At 42.3% G+C, this 15,333-nt stretch overlaps 5 protein-coding genes across 6 annotated transcripts; 3 read left to right on the top strand and 2 right to left on the bottom strand.

Annotated features, from left to right (window-relative positions):
• Nucleotides 1-79: 79 nt before the first annotated feature.
• LOC120446945 lies at nucleotides 80-7,207 on the top strand. Of its 2 annotated transcripts, none has more exons than XM_039628196.2 (7): nucleotides 80-227; nucleotides 3,827-4,061; nucleotides 4,126-4,368; nucleotides 4,431-4,525; nucleotides 4,587-6,102; nucleotides 6,166-6,398; nucleotides 6,459-7,207. In XM_039628196.2, exons 1-7 carry the CDS (start codon nucleotides 217-219, stop codon nucleotides 6,625-6,627), a joined length of 2,502 nt encoding a protein of 833 aa, XP_039484130.1. In that variant the 5' UTR covers nucleotides 80-216; the 3' UTR covers nucleotides 6,628-7,207. The 2 variants fall into 2 exon arrangements, with proteins under 2 accessions (XP_039484130.1, XP_039484128.1); XM_039628194.2 differs by lacking the exon at nucleotides 80-227 and adding an exon at nucleotides 3,279-3,504.
• LOC120446948 lies at nucleotides 1,008-2,030 on the top strand. Its single transcript, XM_039628200.1, has 3 exons — nucleotides 1,008-1,467; nucleotides 1,539-1,660; nucleotides 1,719-2,030. The coding sequence occupies exons 1-3, from the start codon at nucleotides 1,447-1,449 to the stop codon at nucleotides 1,960-1,962; spliced, it is 387 nt and encodes a 128-aa protein (XP_039484134.1). The 5' UTR covers nucleotides 1,008-1,446; the 3' UTR covers nucleotides 1,963-2,030.
• Nucleotides 2,191-2,986, top strand: LOC120446949. The gene is made up of 3 exons (XM_039628201.1): nucleotides 2,191-2,438; nucleotides 2,492-2,616; nucleotides 2,681-2,986. Exons 1-3 carry the CDS (start codon nucleotides 2,415-2,417, stop codon nucleotides 2,910-2,912), a joined length of 381 nt encoding a protein of 126 aa, XP_039484135.1. The 5' UTR covers nucleotides 2,191-2,414; the 3' UTR covers nucleotides 2,913-2,986.
• On the bottom strand, nucleotides 7,052-11,902 carry LOC120446947 (protein singed wings 2). The gene is made up of 5 exons (XM_039628199.1): nucleotides 11,573-11,902; nucleotides 9,164-9,379; nucleotides 8,528-9,011; nucleotides 8,281-8,460; nucleotides 7,052-8,219 (listed from the first exon to the last, which is right to left on the bottom strand). The coding sequence occupies exons 1-5, from the start codon at nucleotides 11,638-11,640 to the stop codon at nucleotides 7,671-7,673; spliced, it is 1,497 nt and encodes a 498-aa protein (XP_039484133.1). The 5' UTR covers nucleotides 11,641-11,902; the 3' UTR covers nucleotides 7,052-7,670.
• Nucleotides 11,903-12,309: 407 nt separating this feature from the next.
• Nucleotides 12,310-14,828, bottom strand: LOC120446499 (cytoplasmic phosphatidylinositol transfer protein 1). The gene is made up of 7 exons (XM_039627507.1): nucleotides 14,668-14,828; nucleotides 14,449-14,597; nucleotides 14,293-14,381; nucleotides 13,444-13,451; nucleotides 13,317-13,388; nucleotides 13,128-13,257; nucleotides 12,310-13,064 (listed from the first exon to the last, which is right to left on the bottom strand). The coding sequence occupies exons 1-7, from the start codon at nucleotides 14,716-14,718 to the stop codon at nucleotides 12,736-12,738; spliced, it is 828 nt and encodes a 275-aa protein (XP_039483441.1). The 5' UTR covers nucleotides 14,719-14,828; the 3' UTR covers nucleotides 12,310-12,735.
• Nucleotides 14,829-15,333: the final 505 nt, after the last annotated feature.

Raw genomic sequence — 15,333 nt, 5'->3', positions numbered from 1 at the left:
AGCTGTCCTCCTGAAATATACCACACAAATATACTGAACTTACCTTTGGTATTAAAGAGTACCAACAGCAATGCAGTGCGGTGTTTTTTGGTCACATCAAGGTATGGCAGCGCCATAAGTTCCTGTGCAAAGAAAAATAAAAACTAATGAATAAAATGAAGCAGAAATAAAGTGCAATAATCTTTCGACAACGAGGGATTACAAGTGCAATACACCATGGCTGCAAAGTAAGTGAAATAGATAAGGTTCAAAAACAGTGCAGTCTTTAAATCGTTTATGTGCCTCCGTCTGCAAGTGTGTGCGTGTGTGTGTGTGGGCGGCGCGCTGTGTATGTGGGGGTATTTTTGTGTTTGTTTTGAGCTGCAGCCTCCGTCCTCGCAGCCACCCACCACCCCCTCGCCCATTAAATTTGCATTCACATACACAGGAAGTGAAAGGGGAAGAAGAAGACCGAGATAAGTATTGATTTCGAGCGGTGAAACTGATAAATGTCAAAGTTCAAAAGATGTGTAAACCGGTAAAATGAAATATGATTATTAAGTTCGGTTTAATAATATGTTTCATAAGAAGCATTAGTCTCTAATGAAACCAATTCTTAAGTGCTATCATCAAAAACCGGTATTGCATTTCATTGTAATATTATATTTAGAAAAGTCTTAAAAAATAAATAAAAAATAAACATTGCTTATTTATGAATATGTTATGAATATATTAAAATATTTGTGTTCATATTTTAATATAAAAGGTTTTTCTCTGCAAAATTGTCTTCTTCGGCTTTTTGGAAAAATATAAATTATTACAAAATTTAAAAACTACAAACCCTTACTAATATAACAAAAATATTACAAATAAATATTATAAAACATATTTACAAATATATACATATATATTATATATTATTTTTTTAGGTCTAGGCAATTTTTAAAAACATTCCCTTACAAATCCGAAATGAGCCATGTCTAAAAGTTCAAAAACCTATTCGTCATATCTCGAAATGAGCATTTCAGAACTGTAAGAATCTCACGTATAAATTGTTAAATTTTGACTGGGAACTCCCCAAGAAATTTGTATCGGCCAGGTGGCCAATGAAGTCGCAAGTTCATCATGATAATGATTTTGCATTGGGCATGACGTGTGGGGATTAATTGGAGGCAAGTTAATTGTCGCAGTGAAGGCTACGCTACCGAATGGTTTTGGTAGATGAGTCTTGGCGATTTTATTGTGTCCCTTTTTCAATTGCCATATAAGATGGGAATTTTGCAATTATTTGAATTAGTAGGTGTACCGAAGTGTTTCTCATGAAGCAGAAATGTGATTTTTTTGTATCTTCTTCGTAAAAATCAAAACTCGTTTGCTACTTAAATGAGCCAGCGATCGTTTTGGGCTCAAAACTGACCAAACATTCAGCAGTTCAGATAGTTTTTATTCAACCACAGACAGGTCATCATGTCTCGCCAATTTTGCGCGGTAGGTAGTGTAGTCTCATATGCAAATCAAAGTTAAACCATATATATTTTCGAAATCATAATGTTATTTAGCTTGTGGCGATTCTCATCTTCACTTTGGTCGACGGGGCACCACAAACTTCGCCAACAATCGTTCCGCAAATTCGCACAAATGGCTTTCAACTCGAGCCCCTCAACCAAGAATACTTTCTCAGGTAGCTAAACAAAGTCTAAATACAACGACCCCTTAATTAGATAGTTGTACCTGTGTAGAATCGAACATCCGGGTGGCACTATTCGGCAGGAATCCGTGAGCCAGAATGAAGCAGGTCACCTGCAGGTCAAAGGTGTGATTAACCAGCCCTTCGAGGATCAGGGCGCCAATCTTATTGTCACCTACGAGGCGGGTCCGAATGGATATGTGGCAAAGTACAGCTACGGCAAGGGTCCTCCAACGCCCCCACCAGACACTCCACTATTCCTCAGTCCCACCGCTCTGAAAACAGCAGCTGGATGAAGTTTAGTAGTGATATTAAGGAGAGATTAGAACCACAACTTGCCCTAAATTATATTTATAGTCATTTCCGTATTTATTAACAGTAATATGTAAGTCATCTTAATATAAATCAATAAATCGGCTGCACTGCTCGAGATTCACCTGTTTAACTTAACCATAAGAAACTGATATTCCTATTATGCCTTGCTCTTATCGTCAATCGTTTCGACCCTGATCTAAAATCTTATTAGGTGACTTTGTTTCTTGGTCAATGATTCACTGTGGGTGCTTTTATTGTTTTCTTATGCTAACCATTATTGACAGTATTCAAAAATCACATTTCATACGTATAGTATAAGCGGAGAATGATTCCAGTTTTAGACGTGTTTTAAGTTAGTGTTTAAGTTTAAGTTAGCTGCAGGCTGAGAGGCATTCAAGACCTTTAGTCGCTAACCAACAGCCAAAAGATCATCATGGCTCACTTTATGTTAAGCTCAGTGAGTTCGTCGCAAAAGTTTGCCTGCCAATCGTTGTATAATATTTGCTTCAGGTGATTTTGGTTCTGCTTGTGGGTCTGGTGAATTCGGCACCCACAGCATCAGTTACCAAGTTCGTGCCGTCCATTAACGACAATGGAGTTGTGGTGGTGCCATCTGAGAATAATTATTCCCTGAGGTAAACATTCCCTGAGGTGTACAGATAATTCAGTAAACACAAGCAAGTGGCTTCCATATTGTAGGATTAATCTCGACGGTTCAACGCGGGATGAGGTTGTTGAACAGATTGCTCCAGATGTGCTGCAAGTTAAGGGCACTCTTAGCCAGCGTTTTCCCGGATCCACAAACCTGCTGGTCACCTACGAGGCTGGTCCCAATGGATATGTGGCCAAGTATAGCCTATATGGACAATCTGATGTGGGGATCCAGGTTCAACAGTTACCAGCCAATGTGTTAAAGACTGCCGCTGGATAAATTAGTTTACATCAACTTTGTATAACGCGCAATAAAACAGACAAGGTCTTTGATTATGTTTAACTTCTATAAAATCCGAATTTATTGTTGATATGTATGTCAATGTATACAAGATAAACATCCCAAAGAATTATTATAAATTGTAACCAGTTGTGCAAACTCGTTACACCGTAAAATTGGAATCAATACCTTCGTCATTGAAGTGGTCACCACTGCGATGAATACATTATACGACAGTATAGTGCTCAACCGCGTTGATGAAAACACTTGGAAGCTTTCACCTCACTTCTCACCTGCTGGCTCACCTAGGCGTGAGCGGAATTCTGATCACGCTCTCGTATCACAGTTGGTCGTATCAGGCAGCTGGGCCACATCGGAATCACACAGTTGGCATTGTGCTGAGCTATTGGCTTGTTGACTTATCAGAAACGTCGGTCGTCTAATGTGATAAGGCGCCACGATGCAACGCTAGACGTGGGAGCACCGAAATCCACTAGATTTCAGCAACAATGTTTCGTGATTGGCGCAAAACCAGGCACAGGCGATGGCGGAAGGTGCAGCAGATGCAGCAGGCCTTGGTCCTCACAGAGAGGTTAAACTTTCTTTCCAGTGTACACATCCATCAGGAATTGCCTCAAACAATGCCAAACAAATGGATGTTGCATAAAACAAACAGTTCGCAAACAGTTAATTGTGTTTGTAGTGTTTACGTGCATTCCGGTTTTGCTAAAGCACTTGCTGTATCAATTCTTGAACAAGTTTTCAAATTCAGCTCATATTCTAGCAGGGAAAATAGTTGGCACTCTGAATGCGGAATACGTAATTGCTCCAATGTTTTTCTCTGTACATTTGAAACGAAGTTGAAATATATATTTCCAAGTAACAATAACCCTTTAACTCGGTCCTTTTTACAGGGAGACGATGATAGTGTTTGTCTACGACACAGAGTGTCTCACGGACGAGGCGGATGATCCCATATCGGCGGTGCTCTACTTCCACCCAAGCTGGGTGTCCGACTCCCAGAAGGTGGCATTGTGTGGTCAGCTCATGGGCACCTCGTACTTCCTCAAGGATTGCTTTTTCAATCCCCGCATCCTGGCCCTGCAGAATGGCAAGTTTGTGCTAAAGGAATTTGGGCGTTTCATTCTGGTAAAATAACTCAAATAATTCAATTTTTTCTTGTATTAATTCGATTGAGTATTATGTTTAACAGGCAATCGGCACTGATCGCAATATTGGCGACCAACTGCTGGAACATCGCGCTGATCTCCTGAGTTCCCTGCTCAAGTTTTTCCAACGTGATGTGCAGACTTTGTATGCCCAGTATGCCGCACCGCCTGCCCTTAACCGCCGCAATCTCAGCGAGAAACTGTACCACATCTTTGAAACATATCTGCCGATGCTGCAACGCAACGGAAATACATTTCAAAATGTGCCGAGGCTGCGAATGCCAAAGGTAAATGGTTATAAGAACACAATAATAAGCCGAGGACCAAGATAATCATGATTCTTTTCCAGACGGCCAGTCATATATTCCTGGAGGCTATACAAACGTTGCAAAGTTGCCAACAGACAAAGGGAATACTCGGCGGCGCGATTCTGTACCACAACAAGTAGGTAAATCCAGCTAAAGTCTAAACAATTTATTAACACGAATATACGTTTGTCTTTTAGGGTGGTGGCCTCGCAACTGAGCGATATGGTGACCAAGCACCTGGTGCTCACCGATCCACTCCACATTCGCACAGCGGCCGAGCCGGTGGTCAACCATCCTGAGTTCCACATACCCAACGGCGTTCAGATGCTGGTGGTCTATTTGGAGCATATGCAGTACCGTCAGTTAGCTGGCGAGGCACAGCGTGCGCAGAACCTGCAGATGAACACAGCTCAGCTCACCCAAAATGGGATGCCGTTTCAGTATGCCAAGCGTAAGATAAAGCGGGACAAGTCGCTCATTTTTACCCATATTCCCGAGGAGGAGCACGCCACGGAGCAGCCAGGAGCAGTAGAACTGCCACCAGCCAGACCCAAATCAATGCGACCCACCCACCTGCCGTTGCGTATAAAAAGCATGCAGAGCAAAGAGCTCCCAGAGTCGGGCATTGCATCAATAAACTTCGACGAAACCGATTCCTATCCGCAGTTCATTGGACGAACCAGCGTTTGCAATACCCCAATGACCGAGAACAAGGTACTGCCGGTGGCCAATGTAATGTCCATTTGCGCAAATCCCGAAGATGAGGGCAAAGAGGAGGATATCCACAACTCCAATGGCAAAACACATTCGCGTCGAAATTCTCTGAAACTGGATGTAGAGAAATTCTTCCAGAACTTCATTAGCAATCCAAACAAACAGCTCACACGACGCAAATCCTCGGCAGACCTCCAGGATGCACTTCGTGCCATCTCAAAGAAACTGAATAACTTTACTCATGCCCTTAAAACCGATGTGAATCGGAATGGAAGCGCTAATGGAGATGCCCCTTCGGACTCTCCAGATTTCATAGAGGACGACGAGAAGATTACTTCCCGGACCATCAGCGATCCCACCTACCCGGTATTCAACACTAACGGCCAGCAGATCTCGCGCAGCCTGTTTCAGCAGTTTCTCGATCAGTACCGCAAATTGTGGGGTGTGGCCAGTGAGCAGGCGCACGAGGATGCCGAGCTAGCCGCTCTGGTAGCCGAGTTCCAGGAGTTCAACGCCGAGATCCAAAAGCTCGACGAGCACATGAGACAGCAAGCAGCGGAAGCCTCGTCCGCCGATAGGAATCTCAACGTTTCCGCAGCCAAAACGCCGCTGGACAAGCGATCCATGACTTTGCCGTTGAAATCTGCCGGAGAATCTACTTTCGGAGAGCGTGCTTCCGGGCGCAGTGGAGCTGGTGGAGTACCACTAACACCGCTGATGGCGAAATTATCTGTTCTGGCTCTAAGCGAAACTACGCCCATCGAGATACAAACACCGCTCACAACCAGTAAGGTTTTCCCACGGCGAAGTTCACTGAAGTGCGAGGATGCTGTGGATGCATTGGCCGCTTTGTCCACTGCTCCTGCTCAACCGCCGGGTCCCATTCAACCTGATGGCTTGCAAAGAACTGAACTCTACATTTGTGGACAGCAGAATATGACCTTGTTATTGCTCATGGAGGAGGGTACTTGTCAACAGCAACAAGTTGTGCAGAAGATGGTAAGTGGTTTGATATTTTGATATTTTGATTAGTTAATAATTTATCATATTTGATCCAATTAGTTCGACATCTGCGTGGCCAAGTTTCCGCACATGGAATCTCAACTAAACCAGACCCTAAACGTAAATGTTGAGGGCGACAACCGCGACGGCAGCAACTATAGCTTCATGTGCGTCGACTCCAAGTGGGATGTGTTGCAGCGGAATGGCGCTTGGAATCCCCTAGAGCTTAACATCATTGAAAGCATGCACTCGATACATTCCAGTGGTCATCAGCTTACAGATTTGATCTTAAGGTATGTTCCACTATCACACACATTCCATGAAAAGTTTTATTAATTTTGAAACATTCATAGATCCCACGACTCAGTTTATTATGGCCACAAGAACGGAAGGACTGAGTTCTTCTACAAGGAGCCTACCCATCAGATCAATGGCATACCACCGCCCTCGGATCCAATAGGCAACATACAATCCCGCGCCAAGTCGAGACTGGAACGTGACCATTCCTACATGCTGTTCTAGGCTGCACAGTGGATCGTTGGATCTTATCTTATAAACATATTAAATACTCGCATGCTTAGCCAGAAACAGATAGCGTAAGCGAGGACACCAGATAGTCTGGGTCCTCCAAGAATAGCCAACTTTATGCCATCCACTGTTAATTAGTTTGCGATCTCTGGCTGATTCCTTCGTGAGTCTTCAGTTTTGCATAGTGGTTAGATAATGATTCCATATCATATACAATGCAAACCAAGGGAACTCAATTTTAAGCGATCTAAATTTTACTTCGACTTTTTATACAAGAAATTTATAAGACCTTTTTAACCGCCATTCAACAGACTCACGAAGGAAACGAAAAGAATTTTAGATATGCCGCTTACAGCCAGCGAATTATTAAGCCTTGTTTAATCTTTCACTTGATTGATATAAAGTACAAAAATGTTTTAAGCTTCGTTTACAATGTCCAGCACTGTTGTTTAATTTATAAGCTTTTACCCTATGCAATTATTTTAAACATTTTGCATTTGCTTTGACCGAAAAGATGCGATATTTTGCACTGATTTCGATTGCCAAAGAAATTAAATCGAGGGTTTTAATTGTATATATACATGATACAATATTAGATTCATTTAAATGGAATAATGTGTAACTAACTTATAATGCACACGTATTCCGTTCTGTCCAGATGCAAACATAAACATAAACTTATCTTAGCTGTTTCTCATTATCGAACATAAAGCGCTTTGTGCCAATTTAGATGCAGGTTAAATGCTTAAATCAACCGTCAAATGTGTAGGAACGTGAGAACGAATGTTTTTAACCATATAAAACAGTTTGAAAAGTGCAATAGTGTGGATGTAAACAACTATTTTGAGAGTTTTGCGTTGACCTAGCTTAAATATACATACATAAATACCTAAACAACATTATTTATATATAAATATTCATATATGCTACAAAGACCGCTATTGTTTTTGTAGATTTTCAAGAATAAACCGAAAACCGTTGTCTCCGGTTGAGAAATACTTTCGAGCTTAACTCTCTCTTAACACACAAGATGTAGACTAAGGCATTTTCATCACAATCCAAGGAACTCGACCGTAATACTTGTAGTAGTAGTAATCGTAGGCCAGCTTGCCCAGGATGAGGAATATCAAGCTGGCCAGCACCCCGTTCAGCCAATCGATGGGATGGATCTGAGTGCCGTCGTCCAAACTTAAATTGCACATCTCCTGCCGACTGAGGGTCAGCACTTTGGCCAGCAGCTGGTCGTCATCCAGGCGGTAGGTGCAGCTCACATTCCACGCATCCCGCACGATATCCTTGTACTTGGTCAGCAGCTCTCGCATTCGGCTGCCAAACTTGCAGGTGCAGTGCCAGGGATTTCGGCTCAGCAATAGCAGATTGGCATTCTCGTTGTCTTCGAGTGCGTTGTCCAGGGCGTAGACATGAAGCTTGCGGAGATTGTTGCCACGCAGGTTGAGCAAGCGGAAGTTCTGCAGCCAGTAGGTGTCCTCCAAGTTGTCCACATTGGATATGTGATTGTTCTCCAGCTGCATATCCACCACGTGGCGGTAGTGGGGATTGTCTCGCAGCGGATTTATGTCACTGATCTGATAACGAATATAGTGAGTTATGTTTCATTGAACACATTATTATCGTTATAAATCTTACCATATTATCGTTGATAACCAAAGTGGTGGTGTTATCCGGCAAAAAGGCGGGCAAGCGGTGGAACTGCAAATGGGAACAGTTGACCGTATAGAGCGGTATGTGGGTCTTCGGCAAGATGTGATGCATGAGGCAAGTGCAGTTCCTAAGATCCTCGTGCCATTGGCATTGTCTCTTCAGCTCCTGCAATAATCAGTTACTCATCAATTAATCAGGTTATAGGACTTGGGATGGATAAGCAGCTACCCACCAGCTTATAGTGCATGACCAGGAGCATCTGGCGTTCCTTATACTTCCGATCTGTGCAGATCAGCTCGTCGCGGTCCACCACCAGACGTCCCTTTTCCGGCTGCAGCAGCATCCACTTGAAGTTTCGCGTACAGTTCCACGGATTACCCGCCAGATAGAGCTGCTCGAAATTGCGGGGCAGCAACAGTGGTCCATCCAGTTGGATGAGCTGGTTCCAACGCAGATCTAAGACCTTGAGCGGAAGCACTCGCTTGAAGGTGCGGGATGAGATGTATGAGAGATTCGTCCACGAAATGTTGATGGTATGCAGCTCCGACATCTCGGGAAAGTCGAATTTGAATTCGGTGAAGCCGCTGTACTCGATGGTCAGCGATCGAAGGCGGGGCAATCTCTGCAGTTCCCTGAAATGATTTAGACCGTCCTTTGGCCAGCCGCATAGAAGCATTTCCAGTGCGGGCTGCGCTCTGCTCAGCTTTCCAGATTGGCTAAAATGGAAATATAAAAGCATTACAAAGTTTAGTAAAAAAGATGGCATCGACCATCTGCGGCGCCACCTGTCGGACATTATGGGCACTTGTATTAAATCTCATATAAAACGGATTTAAATGGGTCCCATATATACTTGTAGAGCACTCACCTCAGGGCAGCCAGGTTATTCATTCCGCCATAGCACTTAAGAGTTCCGTTCCGGTTTGATCTGGAGCAGTTTCCGCCCGCTGCCTCCGGCGCAGAGGACCAACCAAAGCAGCTGCGCCCGGAATCGGGCAACGGCATCATCTCGGTGGTGATGGTGGCCAGCCAAGTGCTCGTCTCATGGCTGTCAACCGCATCCGCATCCGTGGCATGGCCCAGTCTAAGTCACAGATAGGTGGTAGAGTAAATAAATGCCCATAGTATGTCATGATGCTATTTTTGGGCCAGACAGCCCTCAAATTGGTGATAATTTAGCCGCAGTGCGACTCTCTTTTAGGGCCAACTCGATAAGCAGACGCCCAGGTAAGACTTAATTGCTTGGGCAATACACAGATACGGATACAGATAGAGATACTAACTATTTAATTTCCTCTATTATTTCAGGAAATTTGGTTCATCTATCTTGTTGAGCGTTGATAAATTGAGAAAAGACTATTGGCCTATTTACTGATCTCGCCTTTAAAAATAGCCATGAATCGGTATTAGGCACTGCAAACTGCTTTTAGCCAACCGACTTGACAAATATATATGTATATCCGTAATCTAAACGGTAGCTCAACTCAACTCGCATACTACGCAGGCAGTAGTGTAGTACGGAGATCTTGTTTGTTTTGTCTATATGGCGGTTCTATTAGCGAACCGAGAACCAAAGTATATCACATGATGCTCACTTGGCACATCTGTAGGTGCTACATTGCTGGTTGACAGACAGGAGTCAGAGTCCGGGATGATTTTGCAGACCCGTTTCCACAATTCAATTGTATTTTCCAGCCAACTGTATGGCTGAATGTAGAGGTAGGTCGGGGAAAACTTTCGGTAATATAGCTATAAGTTTATTTCGGAATCAAATGTTTAATCGTAAATATATCAGCTAGTTTATCATTGAATAAACATAAGAATGCTGCGGAAAATACATACATCATCTTCTAATATACCCCGGCGCGTTTTCCGAAGGGTACTAAGTGGGCTCTAACTGGCAATTAGCAACTGGCGTTCAAGGCGTTAAACTCGACAATACACAAAGTTAAATATAATAACATCAAAAATATTTACGTAAAAGCCACGAATAAAGTTAGTTCGGCAGCAGCTTTGTTTGATTAGAAGTGGTAACATTTTGGGAACGACAAATATTGAAATTCGATTGCTATTCCGCATACATACATACTATGTATGTGCTTTATAAAGCCCAAATGCCAACTGACAGAATCGACACTCTTTCTCCGAGTGACTTGGACCGTCAATTATCATTAATTACTACTGCCGAATTGAAAAGGTACACAGGCCGCAAACACACGCTCAGACCTGTATTTCAATATTTTCTGAAAACCGAAATTTGTTTTATTTATACCTCGAAGTTTCACTGGGTTCGCTAAAATGCTTGCCAAGTGTACAACATGGCGTATGCGTGATTGCGTCTGCGGACAAGTTCAGTCGAAATTTTAATTGAAAAGCATGCTTCAATGCATTTTTCAGTTGACTCTTGATTATGGGACAATTGGCATGCTATTTCATTAAGACAATCGCTTGCCTAGGAAATTCATGTGTACTTCGGAGATACATTTCAATCCATTTTCCATTGACACTAAATATGTATAAATAAATCCACTTATAAATTCGTCACGACAGCTGCTGTCAATTGGTTCTTGATTCTCATCGAGATTGCCCAATAGCAGCATAGCAAAATAAATGAGATCGTAAAGATGATTTGAAGAAATGTGAGCAGCAATGGTTCATGATATACAGACAACCGACCCAGATCTGAAAGCGTTTTCTTGCTATATATATTATTTTGATAAACGAAAACTTATATACAGCCGTTACTGCGATAAGAATTTTTAAATATGAGCCAAATACCTGATTCCCTCCAAAACTCATGGCTGTGATACGCTGCTTGGGGTGAGCGATAAGTGCGGAATGGCTTTTCGCCTCTGTTTTGAATTTTGAGGGAGTTGCTACCATAGAACTTTATTGCTATAATTGCCCATGTGCGTTTGGAATATTAAGCTTGTTACTCAAAACAGGAGAGAATAAAGCTATCATATCAAAGTTAGGAAGTACAAACAGTGATAGGGCAACTTAAGCTCTGGTTCCAGTGAACTCTGTAATGTACTCGAGTTCGTTTGGTTTGTCTAGTCTTTATATTAACCATAAAACCCAATCAGTTCGGCTTGATTGCATGGGCCCCCCATAAAAGGTTTACCATGGACTATAACCCACATATGGAGTGGACCAGAATAGGATTTAGTATGCTTATTAATAAATCAGCTAGTGCTGTAAACATCTGATAACAGCGGCGCATTGCAACTATTACACTGGATTACGCATACGCCGCGTGGTCCACTTGTGTTTTTACCTTATTAAGACCATGCACAGTAACGAAATTGTTTTCGCTGTCCGTTTTTGAAACACACCGATCGCCATAATATTATGCGGGTATTTTTAAATATTTATTTTAAGACTGTTTATCCGGATTGCGTTGTTTTCAATCAGAATATTCCATTGTCGCGATCGGCGCAGGCTGGGCAGGTTAGGCAATTGCGATCGAATTGTTTTAACACTGCCATTTGGTCTATGCTAACAACATTATCGAAGCATTGTTATTTTCCGCGATCCGCCGCCTAATGACCACGCATCCGCGTATCTATCCGCACTGTGCTACTTTTCTCGCGTTTGAAGTTCAAATGCTGCGCGAACGCGAAACACTGGCGCTTTTGCTGTTTTTTTTTTTCTTTAGCCGCTCCGCGGGTAATACTTTTTGACGTCCGAGATCTCCAGCGGCAAATCAGCTGGCAGCGAGAGCGATATAGGCTTATCAATAGCTCTCTCCATGATTTTTGGGGGCTCGTTTCGGTTGGAGCAGCTGTTGCGTTCCCCTGGTGTGGATGGGGGTTATTTACGATCAGTGTGAGGGTCAATTCCGCTCGCATTTATTGATCTACACACTGTCGATCCATTCGGTCAAGTGGCTGGTGAATCATCACTTTCGGCTGCCTGGTTCATTGGCATACAAATGACTTTTAATTTGGCCAGACACAAATCAGAACATTTTAATGGCCCTCGGTTGCTGAATAAAAGTAATTAACAATCATATGACATAGGTACATTGCTAGTATGTTTAATCGTTTGAATTTGTACACCAAAATATACATTTAGATGTGAGCTAGTCTAGGGAATATAGTTAACACAAACCGTTCACTAGGATGTCTGTGCAACGCATACAAGTTTGACTAAAAATTGCGTGGTCTAGTTTGTAACAATTATTTGGTTACGAGTTTCCAGCTAGGTGCTTGTGCATTGTACTTTTAAACGCAGCAGGCAGTTACTAGAGCTCTGAGCTTCTTTGGACCGTTGAAATGCATCGACAATGATATATATATGTATATATTTATGTACACAAATATGCGTACGTTAATAAGATATTTCCTATGAAACTTTTTAAGCTTGCCGCGAGGCCATAAAGGTACTATTTTTGCCTGCATTCTGTCACTTCAATTTTCCTAGGTTTTAGTGAAATTCTCAATCAATATCTCCATCATTTGCCTCGCTGGCCGCGTCCCCCGCCGCCGCATTTGAGCCACCACTTGTGTTGTGAATTTTCTCATTGGTCTCGGCCTGCTTCTGACGCTCGTAGGCCCGAACATCCTCCAGGGTCATGCCATGCCATTCGTCCACCCATGCGAAAGCCTGCCTGTGTCCCAGTAGGAGAATCTCCCGAATTCCGCGCTGAATGAAGTCCTCCACTTTGGTCTGCAGACCCCATACCTCAAAACTGGCATGGACCACCTTGTAGGAGCACATAATGGGCTTGTCCGTTTCCCGCCATCCTTCAATCAATGGACCACGGTCTAAGAATAAAATATATATGCATTTTTTGACACTGACTTTCATCATTCATATGATCACGTTACTTGTCTTTTCGGATTTGAATAACTTGGGATCTTCCTCCTTCTTATAATGCTTGGCACTGACTTCATCGAACGCTATATCCAAATGATCCACAGTTCGAACCTTGAGCTCATCTTCAGTAAGATCCAGACACTGACAACCAAAATTACATTAATCTTCAATGTTAGGTTTGACCTTTAAGTTACTATTACGTTTTCTGTGCTGCCACTGTTGTCCTCGTACTTAGTTTTGATGAGCACATTTAGTTTGGGTATAAAGGAACACTGTCAAGAAATAATTGGTTAGCAAAGGCGGTACCAAATAAGTTCATGCAATTACCGTGTATTCTAGTAAAAGTTCCATCCAATTTGGGACCAATTACAGCACATGAAAATATGACAGAAATAAAAAATCAATAAGCCAGCCTATTAAATGTTTTATCTGAAAGTACTTTAAAGTACAGGGGTAATGGATCTGATAATAAGAGCCCATTAAATTATTTAAAAAATAAAAAAAAAATAAATAAAATATTTGGTACAAAGGCCCAATTAAACATTAAAAATAGGGCCTACAATTTGATTGATTATTTCTGGTAGAGAACTTATTAAAAGCGCAATTAAAAATAAGTTAGGTCTGCTTTCATAGAATCAAAATCAACGACATAGAAAGTAATTTCCTAGTATTGCAGCTTGGGCTGTAAATAAACAAGCTGGTAATGGATTTCTCCCTCGAAGTCAACAACCTGCTGCCATAACAATACCCATGGAGTTTATGGCTTTTAATCGGATGCATTGGAGACCGTGTAATCGGATTTTATCAACATATGTATGGGCTGGGAATACAGGCAGTTGTTAGCAAATGCCGCACGGAGATTGGAGCAGCTGGCCATGAAGAGCTTTTTTCAATCCCAACAACAATCCCAACCATATCGGTGACGTACTTAGTGCGTAAACAGGTGTGCGTTTAATGGAGCTCTTATCGGCAGACGTACCCCCACTATATTGATGATGGTTTGCTGATAAGGCGGAATTCTTGCTGGCCCCCAAAAATCACACGATGTTCTCAGAACGTTTGCAATATGGCTATGGTAAGATGGCTGGGGGGCAATCCCGCCTCCGGAATACACAATTAGACTATAAATAGACTGGGATGCGCAGTAGGTGGTGGTGGGTTACTGTCACTCCTCACCTGTTAGCGTGTACGGATAGTAGTTCCATGATTTCTCTATCACATAAAAGACGCGGGGGCAAATGGCCTGGATCCAGTAAGGCAGTCGACTGGAAATGAAATGTATGTGAGTTATTCTTTAACTAAGTAGCTAGAGGTGCTTTTAGTGATTCCCACCTGGACAAGTGGATGTGCTTCTCCGTGTACTGGCCCTTGCCGTGAACGGGATCTTCGCAGGGCTTGTTCTCCACCACCTCAACGCCCTCGCCCTCCTCCGACTGCTCGAGACTATGGCGCGCTATCATATAAAGCTGTCCGATCTTGTACTGCAAAATGATGAGAGAAAACCTTTATTTGGAGCTTTGTTATGTGGGTGAAGTGCAATAGGCCACCCACCTCCTCCACCGTTAGCGGCATGCACACGCGGTACTCCTTGGTCAGCACCATTTCTTTGGCGGATTCGGCTGCCGGAGAAAATCCAAATCGAAACTTTAAACGTTACGCAAAGCGACACACACGCGACGCAACGGCAAGCAACAACAAATACGCAGCGTGACCAAGCAGCAGGAATTTAAATACGTTACGGGACGTGAAATAGAGCGCGCGGAGTGGTGGAGTACTCCGATAAACCAGCAGCAGTGTCAAGAACCATTAGTAAAATATCGATGGAATAATAAGGTATAATTAATAAATTGAAATAAATTCATAAAGTTCAACCATAGATTGCTAAATTCTTTGCCAAAATAAGAACATATTGTATTGGAGGTCGCAGCAGAAAAAACGACACCAACATAATTCATACAAATTGTATTATACGATCACATATCAGAGAAAGAATTATATAGAATTCTAATAAAATTTGATTATTAAACATTTTAAATGAATCGTTCTTATAACTTTCATTCCGAGCCTTTGTTTAATACTCGCATAACGAAATAACAATACAAATAAATAAATAAATAATTATTATATATAATAAATATAGATCAATAACCTAACAAGTTGTTCCCACTTTCTAGAACACACGATTTTTGGAACTACCCTCGAGAACTATCGATTACC

The sequence above is a fragment of the Drosophila santomea genome, chromosome 2R (assembly GCF_016746245.2).
Source record: "Drosophila santomea strain STO CAGO 1482 chromosome 2R, Prin_Dsan_1.1, whole genome shotgun sequence".
Classification (NCBI taxonomy): domain Eukaryota; kingdom Metazoa; phylum Arthropoda; class Insecta; order Diptera; family Drosophilidae; genus Drosophila; species Drosophila santomea.
This window is presented reverse-complemented; position numbering and strand designations above follow the sequence as displayed.